The sequence below is a fragment of the Aulostomus chinensis genome, chromosome 16 (genome assembly GCF_037954235.1).
Source record: "Aulostomus chinensis isolate RoL2024-O1b breed Wild chromosome 16, RoL_Achi_v1.0, whole genome shotgun sequence".
Lineage (NCBI taxonomy): Eukaryota > Metazoa > Chordata > Actinopteri > Syngnathiformes > Aulostomidae > Aulostomus > Aulostomus chinensis.
Window position 1 is genome coordinate 489,727 of NC_141335.1, and position 22,433 is coordinate 512,159.

Genomic DNA, 22,433 nt, shown 5'->3' on the forward strand with positions numbered 1-22,433 from the left:
TCCTCCCTGTGGCCCCCATCAAGAAGGTTGAGGGTGGAGCAGTGGTCCTCCCTGTGGCCCCCATCAAGAAGGTTGTGGGTGGAGCAGTGGTCCTCACTGTGGCCCCCAGCAAGAGGGTTGAGGGTGGAGCAGTGGTCCTCCCTGTGGCCCCCAGCAAGAAGGTTGTGGGTGGAGCAGTGGTCCTCCCTGTGGCCCCCAGCAAGAAGGTTGAGGGTGGAGCAGTGGTCCTCCCTGTGGCCCCCAGCAAGAAGGTTGTGGGTGGAGCAGTGGTCCTCCCTGTGGCCCCCAGCAAGACGGTTGTGGGTGGAGCAGTGGTCCTCCCTGTGGCCCCCAGCAAGAAGGTTGTGGGTGGAGCAGTGGTCCTCCCTGTGGCCCCCAGCAAGAAGGTTGAGGGTGGAGCAGTGGTCCTCCCTGTGGCCCCCAGCAAGAAGGTTGTGGGTGGAGCAGTGGTCCTCCCTGTGGCCCCCAGCAAGACGGTTGTGGGTGGAGCAGTGGTCCTCCCTGTGGCCCCCAGCAAGAAGGTTGTGGGTGGAGCAGTGGTCCTCACTGTGGCCCCCAGCAAGAAGGTTGTGGGTGGAGCAGTGGTCCTCACTGTGGCCCCCCAGCAAGAGGGTTGTGGGTGGAGCAGTGGTCCTCACGGTGGCCCCCATCAAGAAGGTTGTGGGTGGAGCCCCGGCTGCAGCACGGGGTCTTTCTGGGTGAGTCTCCATGTTCTCCCTGTTCCTGCTGGGTTCTCTCTGGTACTCCAGCTTCCTCCACAGTCCAAAGACATCAAGAGGGACCAGGTTAATCCAGACTCTAAATTGACCGTAGGCGTGGCTGGGAGAGCCAATGGTTGTCTGTCTCTATGTGTCGCATTTTTAAACGTCTTTTCGAGCAGATAAGCAAGCTTAAAAAAATGCAATACTACTTAATAAAAATTACATGCTGAGAAAAGTGGTTGGGTGAGGGTGCGGCCCCAAAGACCGCCATTCATTCTGCACGCGCCCTCACATGGACAGATGTGTTACTGCAAGCAGTACAGAAACAGGATGGAACTCTTCCCCCATCGGACGTTCCCTGGGGTAACCTTTTTAGCTCTCACTCTGCTTTTTCACCTGGGAGACCAGAGTAGTCGATTACAGATCAGTCAACCAGCAGCTCAGTGACCTCGCCCTTCTTCAGTTTTTGTGATGTTCTCTTTTTGACATGTACCGTCATGAATTGCTGACTTTTTAGCATATTCACAATCATTTGAGAGTTTTAACAGCATTATAAAAACCATTACACAGAGCCGATCCCAAACTTGTCAAGACCTCTGCATAACAGTGCCCTTTCCTTGATATATTCCCACTCCACTGAGCTGACAGATCAGTGGTTGGTCACAAATCCTGCCACACTGGAGGAAACATGGCGTCTGGTGCCTCGTGGACTGTCTAAGGGTCCCTGTGGTCTGACTGATTTGCTCCATGCTGTTAGGCATCTGGCCTGCTCTTCCTCTCACCTGATGGCGTGTTCACCGAACAAACCCTCCGGTTCAAAGGCTTCACTCCTCTGGTGGCCATCTAGGATTTCTGGGTTCAACTGTTATGTCAAAATGGTGTCAAACTGAGTCCTCAAGGTGGACTCACAAAAACACAAGACAAAAACCCCCAGGATTTTTGGAAGGGACATGGGGGCTAATTTTTTATAAAAAGAAAAAAACTGAACCTTCAATCAACTATATTTTGTTTCTACAAAGGACTTAAATGTTCCGAGGAAATGAACCAGAAGCTTCGACAGATGCGCCTGCAGGTGGACGCTCTCTCCTCCCGTTGCAGGGACGAGGCTCTGACGCGCTCAGATGTTCACTTGCTGCATTGTTCTGCCAGTTTCACAACAGAGAAGATGAAGCGACCTCAGCTTGACATTTCTGACCATGAGATCATCAAAAACGAAGACAATCATGACAATGCAGAAATGAACCTGCATATAAACATACTGAGGACATAATGAAGTTTCTGCCCAAAAACAGTCAAATGAACCAGTTCTGTAATCGTGGCACCTTCTGAAGTGGTCATTTCAAAATAAAAGCCCAGAGCACAGCTACATATAACAAGAATTTAATTGATAGTTCAAGTCATAACAGGCCTTCAAATGTTCTAGAACCCTCCAGAAGGAAAATGCCGCACGGCGGCAAGGAAAACAGAATGAATCAGCCGTAGCAGCTCAATGACATAAAATCCTCAGGAGATAAAAACTGTTGTCATCTGTGGTGGTGTGTCCTTCTGTCTGTGGAGCGTAAAACATGCCGCCATGGTCAGAGCGAATCAACGGCGCCTTGTTGGAGGAGGAATGCTAATGATAGGAGGAATGATGTGTCCAGTTTATGTGAGCGTGACAGACCAGAAACTGCTGTCAGCATAGTCGTTGCTATGCGGCGGGAGGAGCCGTCCCCAGGAAGTCACTGGAACACACACAGGAAGTTCAAGTCAGATTGATACTTAAGTACCAGTCGCAGTCCTCGGAAGGATTGGGCATCCAGAGCCGCTTCCGACCCACAACTCTTTCAAAAATTGCTCTCAACTCAACTCAGATCTCCCCTGCATCCCTCCTTCTAACTTCTACTTTTACAAAATACCACGCAGCATGTTTTGATTTAAAAATAAAAATTTCCTCTGTGGAAAAACAGCATGACCTGTTTAGACTCCGCCCCTCAAAGAATCAGAGTCGAGAGACTGTTTGGGAAGAATCCAACCGAGAACGAGAATCATTAAAATCAAACGGATGTACCTGAGGATGTTTGGCAACTGCGGGCTCCTGTAGATGAACTTGTGCTTGTAAGCCAGAGAGGACGGGAATGAGATGAACTGAACCTTGTGTTGACTGAGGCTCTTGGCCTGCGCCGCCACGCTGTACAGCTGCGAGAGGAAGAAGACGACATCTGAACACAAACGTTGAACCACAGACGAGCATACCTGACGCACCACGCTGGAATGCCTTCGATGATTTTGAGACAAAAACAAAAGCGGGCTCCCTCTCAGATCTCCTGAGACTTACGGAAGTAATAAAGTACATGTATTCAAGTTACTTCTTATTTTTTGGATACTGGTATTTTTCTTTGAGTGTCACATGATCCTGATGTAAACTGGACCATGTTTCAATCCACAAACGTTTCTTTTCTAGTGCCAGTAAAATGATCAGCTAATAGTTAACCGGCCAATCAAAGCCACGGACAGTGAAACAGGAAGCTGATTTATGGAGAAAGCAAATGACATTGAACAGATGATGGCTGCCATCCACCTTCGTAAGTATCAAACTTGTTCTTCAGTCCGATGCAGTCAAAACCCTTCGGATGGTTATGGAAGCATCCGACAAGATGACAACAGATGTCTCTGTCTTAAGGAACATACTCGCTTTTAAGGTGAGTCTCTTACTGTCCATCATCCCCAGAGCTGAGACCCACGCTAGTTAGCTTAGCACAGTGACTGGTAGTGGGTGGGAAGTGTTAGCGTAGCTCCGTCTCTGCCTGCATTAATATCAGGAGGGTTGTGTGTCACCTTGGTGATGAATACCAGTTTAACATGGGAGACATTGTAGTGGTAGAATCAGACACGTAGCCGGAACTACTTTCCTGACTGGGAGCAGTGATTTGACGCAGCACCTCCAAAGCTCCACTGGAACTTGGGTCAACAGAACCAAAGGTTTGTTGAGGACCAGAAGAGCGACTGCTGCTACTGATGATGATGATGAGGAGGAGGATTCCTGCTGGACACACCAGCATCCTGGACCTGAGCTAGCTGATGCTAACACTTCCCACCCACTACCAGCCATTAAGCTAGGCTAACTAGCCTGGACCTGAGCGAGCTGATGCTAACACTTCCCACCCACCATCAGCCATTAAGCTAGGCTAACTAGCCTGGACCTGAGCGAGCTGATGCTAACACTTCCCACCTACTACCAGCCATTAAGCTAAGCTACCTAGCCTGGACCTGAGCGAGCTGATGCTAACACTTCCCATCCACTATCAGCCATTAAGCTAGGCTAACTAGCCTGGACCTGAGCGAGCTGATGCTAACACTTCCCATCCACTATCAGTCATTAAGCTAGGCTAACTAGCCTGGACCTGAGCGAGCTGATGCTAACACTTCCCACCTACTACCAGCCATTAAGCTAAGCTAACTAGCCTGGACCTGAGCGAGCTGATGCTAACACTTCCCACATACTACCAGCCATTAAGCTAAGCCACCTAGCCTGGACCTGAGCTAGCTGATGCTAACACTTCCCACCCACTACCAGCCATTAAGCTAAGCTACCTAGCCTGGACCTCAGCAAGCTGATGCTAACACTTCCCACCCACTACCAGCCATTAAGCTAAGCTACCTAGCCTGGACCTGAGCTAGCTGATGAGACTAAAATGGGTGTGTTCTTTAACAGAGTCGACATATATAGGATGATTTAGTTCCTGTCAGACATTCGGAATCAGAAGAGGCTTCGGAGTGATGTTGACTGTCTTTGACAGCGTCGTACCTTCTTGCCCAGATGGAAAGGAACCACGCCATCGTCCTCGGCGTGGAGGATCAACACAGGACAGGAAATGTGATTCACACTACAGACACAGAAAACATTGTGATGCCTTTAGGGCTCTTCAGACATCAGACAATTCTCCAGAAGACACTGCTGCTGTCCGTGTGCGTGACCTCACATGAACCATCATGGAGGAGCAGGCCTGCAGGTCAAAGGTCATGCCTCCTCCTCCTTCCATTCACCCTCAGTGCACCTTCCCATGACTGTACAAAGCCAGTTAAGTCACATGTGTCTGAAATATGAATAGAATATTTTTGTACAGTAATTTCGTTTTCTACAGTTCATTCAGCAGATGCTTTTGTCCAAAGCAACGTAACATGAGCAAGAATTTAGACTGGAGGGAGGAACCTCAGTGATAGACAAGGAGCTTCAATTTTGATTGGTTGCAGGTGCTGCCATCTAGTGGCAGAAGACCTGGATGAAGGGTACAGGTAGGCAGGAGCTGCTCCTGCCATGATGCTCTGAAGGATCTACCAGGGAGGTAGGACTCAAACCAAAACAGCACCAATCCTGAGATGTTGACTTCAGGGAGTGTGGAGAGGAGAGTCTGGTGGTTCAGGGTCAAAGGAGCAGAAGGTCCAGCAGCAGGAGGACAGAGGACTGACCAGCAGCTCCAGTGGTTCTGTGGCTGACAGGAGTGCAGCTTCAGTGGAGAGGTCAGGCCTAAAGCCAGGCTGATGGGAGTCAGGCAGGTTGTTCTTCTGACGACGCTCAGAAACTCTGCTGAAGACTGAGCGCTCAGGTATTTTGGACAGAACGGCAGAACTGAGACCAGCCTGCAACCTGGGCCGGGTTGAGATTGGGCTCTTTGAGCAGTGGTGACAGAGCTGCACAATGTGTGTGACAGCGGGTTTGATTGTGGGCAAGATGGTCTGCAGGATGTTGGTGGGTACTGGATCCAGGACAGGCTGGAGGTTTTGAGTTCAGGAGAAGTCTGGAGACCTCGACCTCACTCAGAGGAGCTGAAGGTAGCAGGTTGGAGCAGACTGAGCTGGTCAGGCTCTGGTGGCCGGTGGTGGCCACCTTCTCAGTGAAGGAGGAGGCTAACATGTAGGAGTCCGTCAGTGGAGGGCTGAGCCGCTGCAGCAGGGAGGAAGGAGTTCAACAACACGAACAGTTCTCCTGAGTCAGAAGAAGCTCAGATCTCGTTCTCATCAAACGCTCGCTTTGCAGACTGGAGGCAGGAAGTGAGGATGCAAGTTTTTGTTGGTAGGAGGAAGAATCGGAGGGTTCTTGGGATTTACGCCACTTTCCTTCTGCTGCCCTCAGTCTTGCTCTTTGTTCACTTCAGAGAGCCGTGGACGTGCTGGATTTTCTTGGCTGGTTTAGACACCAAGGGGCAGAGTTTGTCCAGAGAGAGTGTCTGCAGCCTCGTTACCAGACAGTGCAGAGAAAGGAGTGTGGGCAGGCATGGTCGCGTACACCGTGTCCGACAGTTGTGTCCCTCAGAGGGACTTCAGGTTTTTGTGGAAAGGTGGCAGAGGATTGTACCAAGAAATGATCTGACAGGTGTAACGGTCACCTCTGCTGCAAAGCAGTTACGAGTGAGGGGGAGGAGCCAGTTTGAGGTCAGAAGAGGAGAGGAGCACCAGGAAGTCATTCAACTGTCTTGTCAGTGTGAATGTACATGTCTCCCGTGGTGGTCAGGGGTGCGCCATCATCAGGGATGGCTGAGAGTAACGTCCACTTCTGAGACAAAACTATCCAGAGCTCCCCCTGGTGGGTGGTACACAACCAGAACATGGCATTTTTAAAGTGTGGTATTCAAGTGCTGTGTTGTTGCTCAGTGGACAGAGTTTGGTTTGAGTCCAACTGTCTGGAGGGAGGATGTCTGTCCCCCCTCCTCGTCCAGCAGAGCGATGACAGCGTAGTGGACACAGACTGCAGCAGGGTCCTGTGGGCGGATCCACGTCTCAGTCTGGGCCTGAATGTCTGAGAGTTTCATCCGTGAACCGATGAGTTCTGTCTTATTTACTGCAGACTGACAGTCCCAGAGACCAACGGTAATGGGGGGGGGGGGGGGGGGGGCAAGGACGGCATTTCTGGAGTGCAGAGACTTTTGCGGATGCTTTCATTTCTTAATTTTTCCATTTCCAACTTCAATCTATCTTCAACTAAATTGATTGTCATGCATTTTTATTTTTGGTGTCAGATTTCCAATATTAGTTACATTTGAAGTATAAATATTTGTGGATCGTTCTCTTTTCACATCAATTTAAGGTTTTTAGGGTATTTGACATTTGGAGAAAATTCATCATTTAACTGGAAAATAGTAAAAACTACAAGAAACTATTTGGAGCTTGAGTGTGAATTTGAAAGCAATAAGACAAAGAAGGTAGGGTTTTATGACGCAGTGCTCAGACATCAGGGTTAGGATCTCCACTGCACCTTCACACTAAACAGGGTTGTGCTTTGACTCCATCTCTCCATCCATCATCCCTCCATCCATCCATCTTCCCCCTCTCCTCCTGTTGAAGGTGGTGGGGGTGGAGCCTATCCCAGCAGCCTTCCCCCTGGACAGGTCACCAGTCCATGGCAGGGCCAACACATAGAGACAGACAACCATTGGCTCTCCCAGCCACGCCTACGGTCAATTTAGAGTCTGGATTAACCTGGTCCCTCTTGATGTCTTTGGACTGTGGAGGAAGCTGGAGTACCAGAGAGAACCCAGCAGGAACAGGGAGAACATGGAGACTCACCCAGAAAGACCCCATGCTGCAGCCGGGGCTCCACCCACAGCCTCCTTGATGGGGGCCACAGTGAGGACCACTGCTCCACCCACAATCTTCTTGCTGGGGGCCACAGGGAGGACCACTGCTCCACCCACAACCTTCTTGCTGGGGGCCACAGGGAGGACCACTGCGCCACCCACAACCTTCTTGCTGGGGGGCCATAGTGAGGACCACTGCTCCACCCACAATATTCTTGCTGGGGGCCACAGGGAGGACCACTGCTCCACCCACAACCTTCTTGCTGGGGGCCACCGTGAGGACCACTGCTCCACCCACAACCTTCTTGCTGGGGGGCCACAGGGAGGACCACTGCTCCACCCACAACCTTCTTGCTGGGGGGCCACAGGGAGGACCACTGCTCCACCCACAACCTTCTTGCTGGGGGCCACAGTGAGGACCACTGCTCCACCCTCAACCTTCTTGATGGGGGCCACAGTGAGGACCACTGCTCCACCCACAACCTTCTTGATGGAGGCCACAGTGAGGACCACTGCTCCACCCACAACCTTCTTGATGGGGGCCACAGGGTGGACCACTGCTCCACCCTCAACCTTCTTGCTGGGGGCCACAGGGAGGACCACTGCTCCACCCTCAACCTTCTTGCTGGGGGCCACAGGGAGGACCACTGCTCCACCCACAGTCTTCTTGATGGGGGCCACAGGGAGGACCACTGCTCCACCCTCAACCTTCTTGCTGGGGGCCACAGGGAGGACCACTGCTCCACCCTCAACCTTCTTGCTGGGGGCCACAGGGAGGACCACTGCTCCACCCACAATCTTCTTGATGGGGGCCACAGGGAGGACCACTGCTCCACCCACAACCTTCTTGATGGGGGCCACAGGGAGGACCACTGCTCCACCCTCAACCTTCTTGCTGGGGGCCACAGGGAGGACCACTGCTCCACCCTCAACCTTCTTGCTGGGGGCCACAGGGAGGACCACTGCTCCACCCACAGTCTTCTTGATGGGGGCCACAGGGAGGACCACTGCTCCACCCACAACCTTCTTGATGGGGGCCACAGGGAGGACCACTGCTCCACCCTCAACCTTCTTGCTGGGGGCCACAGGGAGGACCACTGCTCCACCCTCAACCTTCTTGCTGGGGGCCACAGGGAGGACCACTGCTCCACCCACAGTCTTCTTGATGGGGGCCACAGGGAGGACCACTGCTCCACCCACAACCTTCTTGATGGGGGCCACAGGGAGGACCACTGCTCCACCCACAACCTTCTTGATGGGGGCCACAGGGAGGACCACTGCTCCACCCTCAACCTTCTTGATGGGGGCCACAGGGAGGACCACTGCTCCACCCTCAACCTTCTTGCTGGGGGCCACAGGGAGGACCACTGCTCCACCCTCAACCTTCTTGCTGGGGGCCACAGGGAGGACCACTGCTCCACCCTCAACCTTCTTGCTGGGGGCCACAGGGAGGACCACTGCTCCACCCACAATCTTCTTGATGGGGGCCACAGGGAGGACCACTGCTCCACCCTCAACCTTCTTGCTGGGGGCCACAGGGAGGACCACTGCTCCACCCACAGTCTTCTTGATGGGGGCCACAGGGAGGACCACTGCTCCACCCTCAACCTTCTTGCTGGGGGCCACAGGGAGGACCACTGCTCCACCCTCAACCTTCTTGCTGGGGGCCACAGGGAGGACCACTGCTCCACCCTCAACCTTCTTGCTGGGGGCCACAGGGAGGACCACTGCTCCACCCACAGTCTTCTTGATGGGGGCCACAGGGAGGACCACTGCTCCACCCACAGTCTTCTTGATGGGGGCCACAGGGAGGACCACTGCTCCACCCACAACCTTCTTGATGGGGGCCACAGGGAGGACCACTGCTCCACCCTCAACCTTCTTGCTGGGGGCCACAGGGAGGACCACTGCTCCACCCTCAACCTTCTTGCTGGGGGCCACAGGGAGGACCACTGCTCCACCCACAATCTTCTTGATGGGGGCCACAGGGAGGACCACTGCTCCACCCACAACCTTCTTGATGGGGGCCACAGGGAGGACCACTGCTCCACCCTCAACCTTCTTGATGGGGGCCACAGGGAGGACCACTGCTCCACCCTCAACCTTCTTGATGGGGGCCACAGGGAGGACCACTGCTCCACCCACAACCTTCTTGATGGGGGCCACAGGGAGGACCACTGCTCCACCCTCAACCTTCTTGATGGGGGCCACAGGGAGGACCACTGCTCCACCGGGCCGCCTTTCTTTTGACTCCAAGTGAACAAAAACATCATTTTTTCGTTTCTTAATTTCTGGGAAATCCTCTGGTGGAAGAGCAACGCCGTTTCACGGCGGTGTGAAATACTGACGTCAGAACACGCCTGCTGTTTCCACATCTTCACCTACAGGACTAAAACACTGTCATCGTGATGGTGACTGGACTGTGTGTGTGTGAGTGTGTGTGTGAGTCCGACAGTGATAGAGAGAGCGAAAGACTCAAAGGTCAAATGGTCATGCTACGGTACACAAACAGGAAGATCGTGGTAACATACTTTTCATCGCTAGCGAAGCGGATATTGTTGGCTGTGATGGCGTCCAGGAAGAACCAATCAAAGCCAGGTAGGTACCTGTACACCTTTGACACACAAACATACACACACTGAGAACACAATCCTGCAGCTCCAGTCAGGTAGGTGTGTTTGTGTGTGTGTGTGTTTGTGCACGCTACCATGGAGAAGGGGTGGCTCTTGGCCTCCTCTCGGATGTTGGTGAATGGCGACTCTAAGATGAGAGCGTCAGGAGGACTTCCTGAAAAACCACCAACAAAACACACAAACGCACCATCGCGCCTTCATCCAACATAACGGGAACCACCAGTTTATTGAAACACAAAGTCATATCGTGTGAGTGTGTGTGAGCGAGCGTGAGCGTGTGTGAGCAAGCGTGAGCGTGTGTGAGCAAGCGTGAGCGTGTGTGAGCGAGCGTGAGCGTGTGTGAGCGAGCGTGTGTGTGTGTGTGTGAGCGAGCGTGAGTGTGTGTGAGCGAGCGTGTGTGAGTGTGTGTGAGCGAGCGTGAGCGTGTGTGAGCAAGCATGTGTGAGCGTGTGTGAGCGAGCGTGAGCGTGTGTGAGCGAGCGTGTGTGAGCGAGCGTGAGCGTGTGTGAGCGAGCGTGTGTGTGTGTGTGTGTGAGCGAGCGTGAGCGTGTGTGAGCGAGCGTGTGTGAGTAAGCATGTGTGAGCGTGTGTGAGCGAGCGTGTGTGTGAGCGTATGTGAGTGTGCGTGTGTGAGCGAGCGTGTGTGTGTGTGTGAGCGAGCGTGAGCGTGTGTGAGCGAGCGTGTGTGAGTGTGTGTGAGCGTATGTGAGTGTGCGTGTGTGAGCGAGCGTGTGTGTGAGCGAGCGTGTGTGTGTGTGTGAGCGTATGTGAGTGTGCGTGTGTGAGCGAGCGTGAGCGTGTGTGAGCAAGCGTGAGCGTGTGAGAGTAAGCATGTATGAGCGTGTGTGAGCGAGCGTGTGTGTGTGTGTGTGTGTGTGAGCGAGCGTGAGCGTGTGTGAGCGAGTGTGAGCGTGTGTGAGCGAGCGTGTGTGAGTGTGTGTGTGAGCGTATGTGAGTGTGCGTGTGTGAGCGAGCGTGTGAGTGTGTGTGAGCGAGCGTGAGCGTGTGTGAGCGAGCGTGTGTGAGTGTGTGTGTGAGCGTATGTGAGTGTGCGTGTGTGAGCGAGCGTGTGAGTGTGTGTGAGCGAGCGTGAGCGTGTGTGAGCGAGCGTGTGTGAGTGTGTGTGTGAGCGTATGTGAGTGTGTGTGAGCGAGCGTGTGTGTGTGTGTGTGAGCGTATGTGAGTGTGCGTGTGTGAGCGAGCGTGTGTGAGTGTGTGTGAGCGTGTGTGAGTGTGTGAGCGAGCGTGTGAGTGTGTGTGAGCGAGCGTGTGTGAGTGTGTGTGAGCGAGCATGTCTGAGTGTGTGTGAGCGAGCGTGAATGAGCGAGCGTGTGAGCGAGCGTATGTGAGCGAGTGTGAGCGAGCATGTCTGAGTGTGTGTGAGCGAGCGTGAATGAGCGAGCGTGTGTGTGTGAGCGTATGTGAGTGTGCGTGTGTGAGCGAGCGTGTGCGTGTGTGTGTGAGTATGTGAGCGAGCGTGAGCGTGTGTGAGCGAGCGTGAGCGTGTGTGAGCGAGCGTGAGCGTGTGTGAGTAAGCATGTGTGAGCGTGTGTGAGCGAGCGTGTGTGTGAGCGTATGTGAGTGTGCGTGTGTGAGCGAGCGTGTGTGTGTGTGAGCGAGCGTGAGCGTGTGTGAGCGAGTGTGAGCGTGTGTGAGTGTGTGTGAGCGTATGTGAGTGTGCGTGTGTGAGCGAGCGTGTGTGAGTGTGTGTGAGCGAGCGTGTGTGAGCGAGCGTGTGTGTGTGTGTGTGCGTATGTGAGTGTGCGTGTGTGAGCGAGCATGAGCGTGTGTGAGCAAGTGTGAGCGTGTGTGAGTAAGCATGTGTGAGCGTGTGTGAGCGAGCGTGTGTGTGTGTGTGTGTGTGTGAGCGAGCGTGAGCGTGTGTGAGCGAGCGTGAGCGTGTGTGAGCGAGCGTGAGCGTGTGTGTGTGAGCGTATGTGAGTGTGCGTGTGTGAGCGAGCGTGTGAGTGTGTGTGAGCGAGCGTGTGTGTGTGTGTGTGTGAGCGTATGTGAGTGTGCGTGTGTGAGCGAGCGTGTGTGAGTGTGTGTGTGAGCGTGTGTGAGTGAGCGTGTGAGTGTGTGTGAGTGAGCGTGTGTGAGTGTGTGTGAGCGAGCATGTGTGAGTGTGTGTGAGCGAGCGTGAATGAGCGAGCGTGTGTGTGTGAGCGTATGTGAGTGTGCGTGTGTGAGCGAGCGTGTGAGCGAGCGTATGTGAGCGAGCATGTCTGAGTGTGTGTGAGCGAGCGTGAATGAGCAAGCGTGTGTGTGTGAGCGAGCGTGAATGAGCGAGCGTGTGTGTGTGAGCGTATGTGAGTGTGCATGTGTGAGCGAGCGTGTGTGTGAGCGTGTGTGAGCGAGCGTGTGAGCGTGTGTGAGCGAGCGTGAATGAGCGAGCTTGTGTGTGTGAGCGAGCGTGAATGAGCGAGCGTGTGTGTGTGAGCGTATGTGAGTGCGTGTGTGAGCGAGCGTGTGTGTGTGTGTGAGCGAGCGTGTGAGTGTGTGTGAGCGAGCGTGTGTGAGCGAGCGTGTGTGAGTGTGTGTGAGCGAGCGTGTGAGCGAGCGTGTGTGAGCGAGCGTGTGAGTGTGAGCGAGCATGTCTGAGTGTGTGTGAGCGAGCGTGTGCGAGTGTATGTGAGCGAGCGTGTGTGAGCGAGTCTGTGTGAGCGTATGTGAGTGTGTGTGTGTGAGCGTGTGTGAGCGAGCGTGCGTGCGTGTGAGCGAGCGTGAGCGTGTGTGTGTGAGCGAGCGTGTGTGAGCGTGTGCGTGTGAGTGTGTGAGCGAGCGTGTGTGAGCGTGTGCGTGAGCGAGCGTGTGCGTGTGTGAGCAAGTGTGAGCGTGTGTGAGTAAGCATGTGTGAGCGTGTGTGAGCGAGCGTGTGTGTGTGTGTGTGTGTGAGCGAGCGTGAGCGTGTGTGAGCGAGCGTGAGCGTGTGTGTGTGAGCGTATGTGAGTGTGCGTGTGTGAGCGAGCGTGTGAGTGTGTGTGAGCGAGCGTGTGTGTGTGTGTGTGTGTGTGTGAGCGTATGTGAGTGTGCGTGTGTGAGCGAGCGTGTGTGAGTGTGTGTGTGAGCGTGTGTGAGTGAGCGTGTGAGTGTGTGTGAGTGAGCGTGTGTGAGCGAGCATGTGTGAGTGTGTGTGAGCGAGCGTGAATGAGCGAGCGTGTGTGTGTGAGCGTATGTGAGTGTGCGTGTGTGAGCGAGCGTGTGAGCGAGCGTATGTGAGCGAGCATGTCTGAGTGTGTGTGAGCGAGCGTGAATGAGCAAGCGTGTGTGTGTGAGCGAGCGTGAATGAGCGAGCGTGTGTGTGTGAGCGTATGTGAGTGTGCGTGTGTGAGCGAGCGTGTGCGTGTGTGTGAGCGAGCGTGTGAGTGTGTGTGAGCGAGCGTGTGTGAGCGAGCGTGAATGAGCGAGCGTGTGTGTGTGAGCGAGCGTGAATGAGCGAGCGTGTGTGTGTGAGCGTATGTGAGTGCGTGTGTGAGCGAGCGTGTGTGTGTGTGTGAGCGTGTGTGAGCGAGCGTGTGAGTGTGTGTGAGCGAGCGTGTGTGAGCGAGCGTGTGTGAGTGTGTGTGAGCGAGCGTGTGAGCGAGCGTGTGTGAGCGAGCGTGTGAGCGTATGTGAGCGAGTGTGAGCGAGCATGTCTGAGTGTGTGTGAGCGAGCGTGTGAGCGTATGTGAGCGAGTGTGAGCGAGCATGTCTGAGTGTGTGTGAGCGAGCGTGTGCGAGTGTATGTGAGCGAGCGTGTGTGAGCGAGTCTGTGTGAGCGTATGTGAGTGAGTGTGTGTGAGCGAGCGTGCGTGCGTGTGAGCGAGCGTGAGCGTGTGTGTGTGAGTGTGTGAGCGAGCGTGTGTGAGCGTGTGCGTGTGAGTGTGTGAGCGAGCGTGTGTGAGCGTGTGCGTGAGCGAGCGTGTGCGTGAGCGAGCGTGTGTGTGTGCGAGCGTGTGCGTGAGCGAGCGTGTGTGAGTGTGAGCGTGTGCGTGAGCGAGCGTGTGTGAGTGTGAGCGTGTGCGTGAGCGAGCGTGTGTGTGTGCGAGCGTGTGCGTGAGCGTGTGTGTGTGTGTGAGCGTGTGTGTGTGAGCGTGTGAGTGTGTGTGAGCGTGAGAGTGTGTGTGAGCGAGCGTGAGCGAGCGTGTGAGTGTGTGTGAGCGAGCGTGTGTGAGTGTGTGTGAGCGAGCGTGAGTGAGCGTGTGTGAGTGTGAGTGTGTGTGAGCGAGCGTGAGTGTGTGTAAGTGTGAGTGTGTGTGTGTGTGAGCGAGCGTGAGTGTGTGTGAGCGAGCGTGTGTGAGTGTGAGCGTGTGAGAGCGAGCGTGAGCGTGTGTGTCAGCGAGCGTGAGTGTGCGTGTGTAAGTGTGAGTGTGTGTGTGAGCGAGCGTGAGCGTGTGTGTGAGCGAGCGTGAGCGTGTGTGAGCGAGCGTGTGTGCGTATGTGAGTGAGCGTGTGTGAGCGAGCGTGTGTGTGTGTGTGTGAGCGTATGTGAGTGTGCGTGTGTGAGCGTATGTGAGTGTGCGTGTGTGAGCGAGCGTGTGTGAGTGTGTGTGTGAGCGAGCGTGAGCGTGTGTGCGTGTGTGAGCGAGCGTGAGCGTGTGTGTGTGTGTGAGCGAGCGTGAGCGTGTGTGTGTGAGCAAGCGTGTGTGAGTTTGTGTGAGTGTGTGTTCTACCTCTGTCACACAGATGTCGGACCAGGTTTGTTGCAACTCTGGGAAACAATAAAAAGACAGACGTGAATGTGTTTTACTGCCCTTGTAGGGACCGATCTGAGTGCTATTGAGAAGTTCTCTCTCTGAGGAGTGTGAGTCCATGAACGCCTCACTAGAAAGGTGTGTTACCCCGTCCCCAGCGAGTGGCCCCAGATGTACAGCTGTGTTTTATCGAGCCGCAGTTTCAGCCAATCATAGATAAAGACAGCATCTGATGTCATTGCCCCCTCTGATGGTGAGCCGTCTGAATCGCCCCAACCTGCGCGCACACACACACACACACACACACACACACACACACACACACACGTGTAAATGCAGTGACACTGCTACCTTGCCAAGGTCATCGTGAGTCTCTCACCTCTGTAGTCAAAGGTCACCACGTGGTACCCTAACGAGCTGAGGACCTGAGGGGGACAGAGATGACATGAACAGAGACCCCCATGTTTATTCTTTTATTCTTGAATTGTCAGGTTTTGTTCTCACCAGCTCCACACGTATGATCGGCATGTGGGAGGAGCTACAATATGCTGAGTCATCAACAGATCACCTGAAGGGGATTTTCACCAAAATTATCAAAAGTTCAGTTTCTTTACCTTGTAGAGCTGAACCCGGTGATCTCCTCCCCTGCAGGGACGAGGGGTCAGAGGTCAAACACACAGGATAGAGGTCTGAGGTCTTTGTGTGTTTGTGTGACTCACCTGGTGCCTGCATTGCCATGGAGATAGAGGATGGCTGAGTGGGAGGAGCTCAGTGTGGAATCAAACCATTCACCTTCTTTCCCCTGAGCTTCTCGCCACAGCTGAGCAGGAACTGTGTGCCTGACACACACACACACACACACACACAAATAATAAACCTGAAAAAAGTTTGACTGGATCCAAATTTAAGATGATGGTATATGTGTGAAGTGCATGCATGCGTGTGTGTGTGTGTGTGTGTGTGTGTAGAGGTACCTCTGTGTGTGTGTGTGTGTGTGTGTGTGTGTGTGTGTAGAGGTACCTCTGTGTGTGTGTGTGTGTGTGTGTGTGTGTAGAGGTACCTCTGTGTGTGTGTGTGTGTGTGTGTGTAGAGGTACCTCTGTGTGTGTGTAGAGGTACCTCTGTGTGTGTGTGTGTGTAGAGGTACCTCTGTGTGTGTGTGTGTGTGTGTGTGTGTAGAGGTACACGCTCGTGAATGTGTAGAGGTACACGCACACACACGTGTGTGTGTGTGTAGAGGTACCTCTGTGTGTGTGTGTGTAGAGGTACCGCTGTGTGTGTGTGTGTGTGTAGAGGTACCTCTGTGTGTGTGTAGAGGTACCTCTGTGTGTGTGTGTGTGTGTAGAGGTACCTCTGTGTGTGTGTGTGTGTGTAGAGGTACCTCTGTGTGTGTGAGTGTGTAGAGGTACCTCTGTGTGTGTGTGTGTGTAGAGGTACCTCTGTGTGTGTGTGTGTGTGTGTGTGTGTGTAGAGGTACCTCTGTGTGTGTGTGTGTGTGTGTGTAGAGGTACCTCTGTGTGTGTGTGTGTGTAGAGGTACCGCTGTGTGTGTGTAGAGGTACCTCTGTGTGTGTGTGTGTGTGTAGAGGTACCTCTGTGTGTGTGTGTGTGTGTGTAGAGGTACCTCTGTGTGTGTGTGTGTGTGTGTCCAGGTACACGCTCGTGAATGTGTAGAGGTACACGCACACACACGTGTGTGTGTGTGTGTGTGTGTGTGTGCAATAGTGTATGTTACCAGACTCCAATCTTGAGTCCAGCTTCAGGCTCCAGGTAAAAGTTGTGTGTGTGGTTCAATCCCTGGTCCATGGGTCGCTTCAGGTCAATAAAGTAGGGCATCCTTACTGAGGGGCAAACATCAAAGTTCATCAGGGGGTCACATGACTACTGCCTGACATCTTTCTATCAGTGTTCTCAGGTGAGGTCCTGTGGTCTGCTGAGTCTCAGCTACACTGTCCTCCACACAACACCCAACTTTTCATGATGGCCGTCGACTCACCGAAGTTGAGGAAGACAAGTTTTGCCTGGATGGACGGACAGAGCTTGATGATGACGGGGACGGAGACGTACACAAGCAGCAGCCACATCAGCACCCGCTTGATTTTCCCCACCAGACTCAACCTGAGACACAGGACGCCATTGCTGCTTCAACAATCCCAGCCACCACGTCTGATCAAGGTCCACCCATCGTTAGTCCATTACGGTCTAACTTTGATGCTGAGATTAGTTTTAGCGTGTTAATCTCACTAATATCAACGTCACTTATGTTCATGTCTGATGTCACCTGGCAGGTCAAAACATAAAGCGCCACCTGGGAGGAAAGCATGTGTGTGTGTGTGAGTGTGTGTGTAAAACGTTCACGCATCTCCATGATCAACTGAGTTGATCTGAGCAGCCTGTGTCACTGCAGCGTCCCTCATTGTCCTCGCCACCGTGGTTTCAAACGTCCTGCTGGTGGTCTGGGAGGGACTGCGTCTCATCGGAGCTTCTTCTCCTCATTTATCCTCACTGCTTTCCTCATCCTGCAGTTCTCAAGGTCTCCTTTTACATCTTCAACCTCCAATGTTTCTCTTTGACTTTACTTCATTTTAAAAGGTTCAAGTCTGTCGCATGGAGACGTCATCAGAACGCTTGCATCTCACCAGGGGTCAAAGGTTAGTCAGAGGTGAGTTGTGCCGCTTGATGTCATCTGAGCCCTGAGATGCTGATGCAGACCAACACACTTCCTCTTCCCAAGAGGAAGTGAGCCACACTCACGTGAAGCAACGTTCTGCTCTTTGGTCACGTGACTGAGGTGCAACCACGTCTTCTACTCACCAGTGTCTCTGGCTTATTTTGGACGGGACTGAGGTCATGATCGCTTGTCGAATTTGAACTTGTAAAACTTTGTCGTTCGCCTGAGAAAATAAATATGACATAAACAAATAAATATATTTATAGCACTGCACTTTTTGGGGCGGGGCTTCAGAGGGAAGTTGTACGCTGGGTTTACAACCAACAGCCGACTGGAAGAGACTGACTGATGTCATTCAGCCCTGGCGCCACTGTCTGGCTCCACCCACCATCATTCTGCTTTAACAGAAAACCCACTCTAGCGTGTTTACATCTCTCTGACCAACCATTACTGTCTTGGGCGGGGCTAATTCCAGGCTGCAGCAACAACAGTGCCTAATTACACAATGCAAAGGTGTCAAAACTTGCTGGTTTTAGCATGTTGTATGCTACATGCCGTTAACTGCTATGCTAAAGCGCAAGCCAGCAATTTAGCTAAAGTGATGTGTCTGGATCGTGACATCATCAGCGTAGGGTTGACTGACTTCATCATGACAAGCAGAGACACCAGGGCCTGAGGGAGCAGCGTCCACTTAGCATGTTTGTTGGCGGGGGTGGACACATTGCTGGAAACAGCAGACCATTAATTATCACATCCAGGAGACTTTTGTTGCTCCGTGAGCAGGAAGACTGAACAGTCAGGTGATCAAATATTAGACAGCAAGGCATAAGGAGCCCCCCACAAATGACCTGATCAGGTCTTTGGTCACATGATGCTACGTCTCCTTGACAACAAGGAGGAAAACAAGGAGATTTTTAATATTACATGAACCTTGATTTAGTTTCTAATTTTCCTTTCTTCTCACTTGGAATTGATGGATTTATTTGAATTTAAGTTGAATATTTAACATTAAAGAGTTTTTTTCCAACATGAAATCAGAAAGGTTTAATACTTTAAGGACATTTTGTGTAACTCGCCTGAGGAGCGCGAATAATCGTGTGTGTGTGTGTGTGTGTGTGTGTGTGTGGGGGGGGGGTAATCCGGGTAATCCGAGTAATGCCCCCCCCCCCCCTTTCCCCACCTGTCCAGTCTGAGTCTTCGGTTTTACCTTCGGAACGGTCTGACCATGGTCCGCCGTTCTCCCGGGTCCTGCTGGCCCCCGGCTACGAGTCCCGCTGCTCCTCCGCCGGGACGGTGCTTCAGATCCGGGTCGCTGTCCAGCAGAGTCCCGGTGGCCGCGCTCTCAGGCTCCGCGGTTGGCGAGTTGTTCCGCTTCCGCATTCCTGAAACGGTGAAACAGGCGACGGTGAACGGAGGAGCCGCGACGGCGGCGGGGGTGTCAGCGCGCGGAGGCCGCTCCCTGCCGGGTCGAAGCGCTGAGAGCGGCTGCAGACGCAGCTGAGTCCCGCTGAGGACCGCAGCAATCAGCTGACCGGCAGCCAATCACAGGGCAGACACGCAACCACGTGGTCAGACGGTGTTGCGTCCGGGGTCTCCGGGGCCGTCGGAGCAACAACAACCACAGCGAACTCATTGAAGAACGAGATGCTTTCATGTGAACGTCAGCCATCACGGGAGTTTACCATTATGACGTCATAAATCCGAACTTTTGAAAGGTGATGTTAGAGGAGAGGTGAACTGGTGTCGGAGCCTTCAGTCACAGGCGGGTTTCTTACCAGTTGTGAGGCGTACAGGCTCAGGCCCTCAGAGCAATAACACTGAGGCTTCTAACTAAAACTACAAAGATGGAGGCAGGTATCGAGTCCCGTCCATATACCGTCTCTCTGCAGGACGCCAGCTCCTCGCCACCGGAGCTCAGCCCTTTTGGTGCAGCTGCACGACTCAAGTTTCAGGCATGTTAGCAGGGAGCGGCTCACCGAGACCCAGCAGGGGGCGCGACTGAGGACAGAGTGAAGGTTCTTAGTAGGTCAGATGTTAACGCAGTCAGGGTGACGTCATCACTGACGCTGAAAGAAGTGTGTTCGTCAGAGGCTACATGCTAACAGCTCATTCTACTTTAAATGAACCTCCGCTACTGGGCTTTAAGAACAGTTTTCACGAGTTTTTTTTTTTTTTTAGAGAGAAATGCGTGGTTTAATTCTGGGAGACCCTCAGACGCGGTTACAACCAAGCGTCCAACATTTCTAAGTCATAAATTCAGCAATAACACGTCTGTAAGCTTCCCTAAGTTTGAGTGGCATCTCAAACTACTTTGACCAACAGGACTGATGTCTGAGTGACACACTCGGGTACGAGATATCCTGGATATCGAATCTCGCTGCTTGAAGAAATCAGCTGTTGGATCGGGAGACCGCCCTGAACAGGCGTTTCCTGCAGTACTGGTTTTTCCGGTTTTCAAAAACGCATCAGTCAAGTTCGTGACGAAGCCAACCTACTAAAACGAGACAAAAAACTACATCGCCCAAGTTTTTTTTAATTTTCAAAAGAGAAAAACAGGAAGATGACGAGCTAGTGTCTGCCCTGTTTTGCTACGTTTTAGTTGCTAAGCTAACCGGAAGTTAGGCTGCCGTGAAACGGATGTTCAGCGGAACAAGAGTTCATTTAGCTTCGTAATTCTAAACTCCAGAAGCGCGGGGACGTTACCCTCCGGTCGCCTGGTGTCACAGCATTCTCTCCCTGGCTTACTGCTCGGTGTCTCGCTCCGCTGCTCTTAAATTTGTCCTGATCCCGTCACCGGTGCGTCACGTGACGCCGTCACATGCCCGTAACACGGCGCTCGGTGTTTTGCCGCGAAAGCCAGCCAGGGTTTTTACCGCAGGCCGTTCGTCGCTGACCGACCGTCCGAGACCCACGCGATGTTCTGCGAGAGAGCGGCGGAGATGATCCGGGAGCTTCACCGGGCGAGCGGCGGCCAGCTGCCCGCCTTCAACGTGAGTACCGGCTCGTCGGTTTGCTCTCGGTGTGGATTGATTTAAAAATCTGTCGAATATCGCGTATCGGAAGCCGAGCTGCGAGTTCCGGTTGTGACCCGCCGGTTCTGGCTGTTCGCAGGAAGACGGGCTGCGGCAGGTTCTGCAGGAGATGGAGGCGCTGTACGAGCAGAACCAGAGTGACGTGTGAGTCCACAACGACCGGGAGTTCCGGTTCCACTCAGTCAGTCCGAATCGGCGCCTGTCGACGCGGAACAGCCGCTGATGACGTCACAGGCAACAACCAGCATCTCCTCAAGTCAGTAACTTCCTCTCCAGAAGAAACGAACAAACTTTGCTTGCCGTTTGTTTCAGTAACGAGGCGAAGTCCGACGGCCGGGCGGACCTGATTCCCTCCATCAAGCTACGTCACTGCTGCCTGCTGAGGAACCAGCGCTGCCTGGCCGCCTACCTGTAACCCCCCCCCACACACACACACACACACACACACACACACACCAGGCCCATGTCTGGCTAATATTCGAGGAGTTGTGTTGCATCATCTAGCTCAGATTAGTGCAACATCTGTAACCATGGAAACGCCAACCGCAGGCTCAGTCTGACCTGGACTCTCTTGTCAGGTTTGACCGTCTGCTGAGGATCCGGGCCCTCCGCTGGGAGTACGGCAGTGTGCTGCCCGCCAACATCCGCTTCCACATGTGTGCAGAGGAGGTGAGCCTGACATCACTTCCAGTTGACTCTTTCATCATCACCACAAACCATTAACCAGCTGCCAAAGATTCAATAAGTACCATCATGGGGTTCAGGTCCCTCCAGGGTCCTGGTCTCAGGGCGGTCCAGATTCACAGGTGCTGAAATGTCTGTTGGCTTGATTTCATAGCAGGTCTTTAACTCCTCTGCCGTACCAGTTCAACACTGAAGCGACCTGATCCATCTTGGCAAACGTGCGTGCGTGCGTGTGTGTGTGTGTGTGTGTCCACCAGCTCCAGTGGTTCAGTGGATATAAAAAGTCTCTGGCATCCTTCATGCGCTCTCTTGGTGGGGGAGACGGGCTGGACATCACGCAGGACACGAAGCCGCCCAAGAGCCTTTACATTGAGGTGAGGAGGGGTCATCGGGGTTGGGGCTAGTCTGGAGGGGGGCCGTAATGTGTGCAGGAAGGGTGGCGTGGGCCTCAACTGGCGAGCCCTTGTGATTTGGAAAATGTTGCCATTTTTTGCTTTGGTACTTGTCATGAAATCATGAACTTGCATCCTTAACTTTAACCTTTGACCCCTCACCCTGACCTCCTTAGGTGAGGTGTTTAAAGGACCACGGTGAGTTTGAAATTGATGACGGAACGGTGATTCTACTGAAGAAGAACAGTCAGGTCAGAACAGGAAGCCACTCTTCTTCTACTGCTCCATGTGCTGTCAAGCAGGTCACCCTGGATGGTAACTCCCCATTTTTCTGCGTCCACAGCACTTCCTGCCACGGTGGAAATGTGAGCATCTGATTCGTCAAGGCGTCTTAGAGCACATTGTGTCTTGAAGTCAAACCGTCTTGGTTCTTAATGTCTGGAACATATTTAGTTTTGATCCTGATGTCAAAATAAAAGATCTTTGTAAGAGATGATTTGCACTCCACTTCGGTTAGCATTAGCATTAGCAGGCAGCTCATTCTCCCAGTTACTGGAGGTTAGGGAGGAATACATGACCAGAAGCAGCAGCAGAACCCAATCCAGCCGTCCCTCCAGGAGGCTGCTGCCCTCTGCTGGTCACTCAACTCTTCATTTCCAAGTTCTATCAACAATGTCACAGGAGATTAGTAGACCAACACACCTGTCAATCATTTCCCACAGTAATAACTGGGATAAATGTGATTGACAAGAGGGGAAAACACTGACATCATTTCCTGTCCCCTTTGTGATTTGCTGCGTCCGAACTGCCAAGTACCAACCTACGTCCTCCTGCTACGACCTAAACACGGCGGCACCATTCAGACGCCCTAGTAGATTGGTGGGGAAGCACGACCTCTGCTGGCAGAGCATAGATACTGCAAATAGGTAAACCACCAACGAAAGCCCCACCTGCTGGCCTGACTGTGGTACTGCACTCCACTCTGAGCTCCTTTCACTCATCCTCTATTATTAAGCACATTAACGCACCTTTAGTCATCAACAACTATAAATGTTGGTGTTCATCAGAATGGGAGACTGTTGGTGGCGCTAACTT

The 22,433-nt window shown here is 53.2% G+C and overlaps 2 protein-coding genes across 2 annotated transcripts; one reads left to right on the top strand and one right to left on the bottom strand.

Annotated features, from left to right (window-relative positions):
- Positions 1-2,065: 2,065 nt before the first annotated feature.
- On the bottom strand, positions 2,066-19,022 carry abhd12 (abhydrolase domain containing 12, lysophospholipase). Its single transcript, XM_086181419.1, has 14 exons — positions 19,006-19,022; positions 18,438-18,612; positions 16,556-16,677; positions 16,295-16,400; positions 15,281-15,400; positions 15,176-15,206; positions 14,941-14,986; positions 14,709-14,838; positions 14,541-14,578; positions 9,963-10,042; positions 9,787-9,869; positions 4,489-4,567; positions 2,752-2,879; positions 2,066-2,425 (listed from the first exon to the last, which is right to left on the bottom strand). The coding sequence occupies exons 2-14, from the start codon at positions 18,608-18,610 to the stop codon at positions 2,392-2,394; spliced, it is 1,170 nt and encodes a 389-aa protein (XP_086037545.1). The 5' UTR covers positions 18,611-18,612; positions 19,006-19,022; the 3' UTR covers positions 2,066-2,391.
- Positions 18,806-21,834, top strand: gins1 (GINS complex subunit 1 (Psf1 homolog)). Its single transcript, XM_086181420.1, has 7 exons — positions 18,806-20,220; positions 20,342-20,406; positions 20,575-20,673; positions 20,841-20,931; positions 21,204-21,320; positions 21,515-21,589; positions 21,682-21,834. The coding sequence occupies exons 1-7, from the start codon at positions 20,146-20,148 to the stop codon at positions 21,748-21,750; spliced, it is 591 nt and encodes a 196-aa protein (XP_086037546.1). The 5' UTR covers positions 18,806-20,145; the 3' UTR covers positions 21,751-21,834.
- Positions 21,835-22,433: the final 599 nt, after the last annotated feature.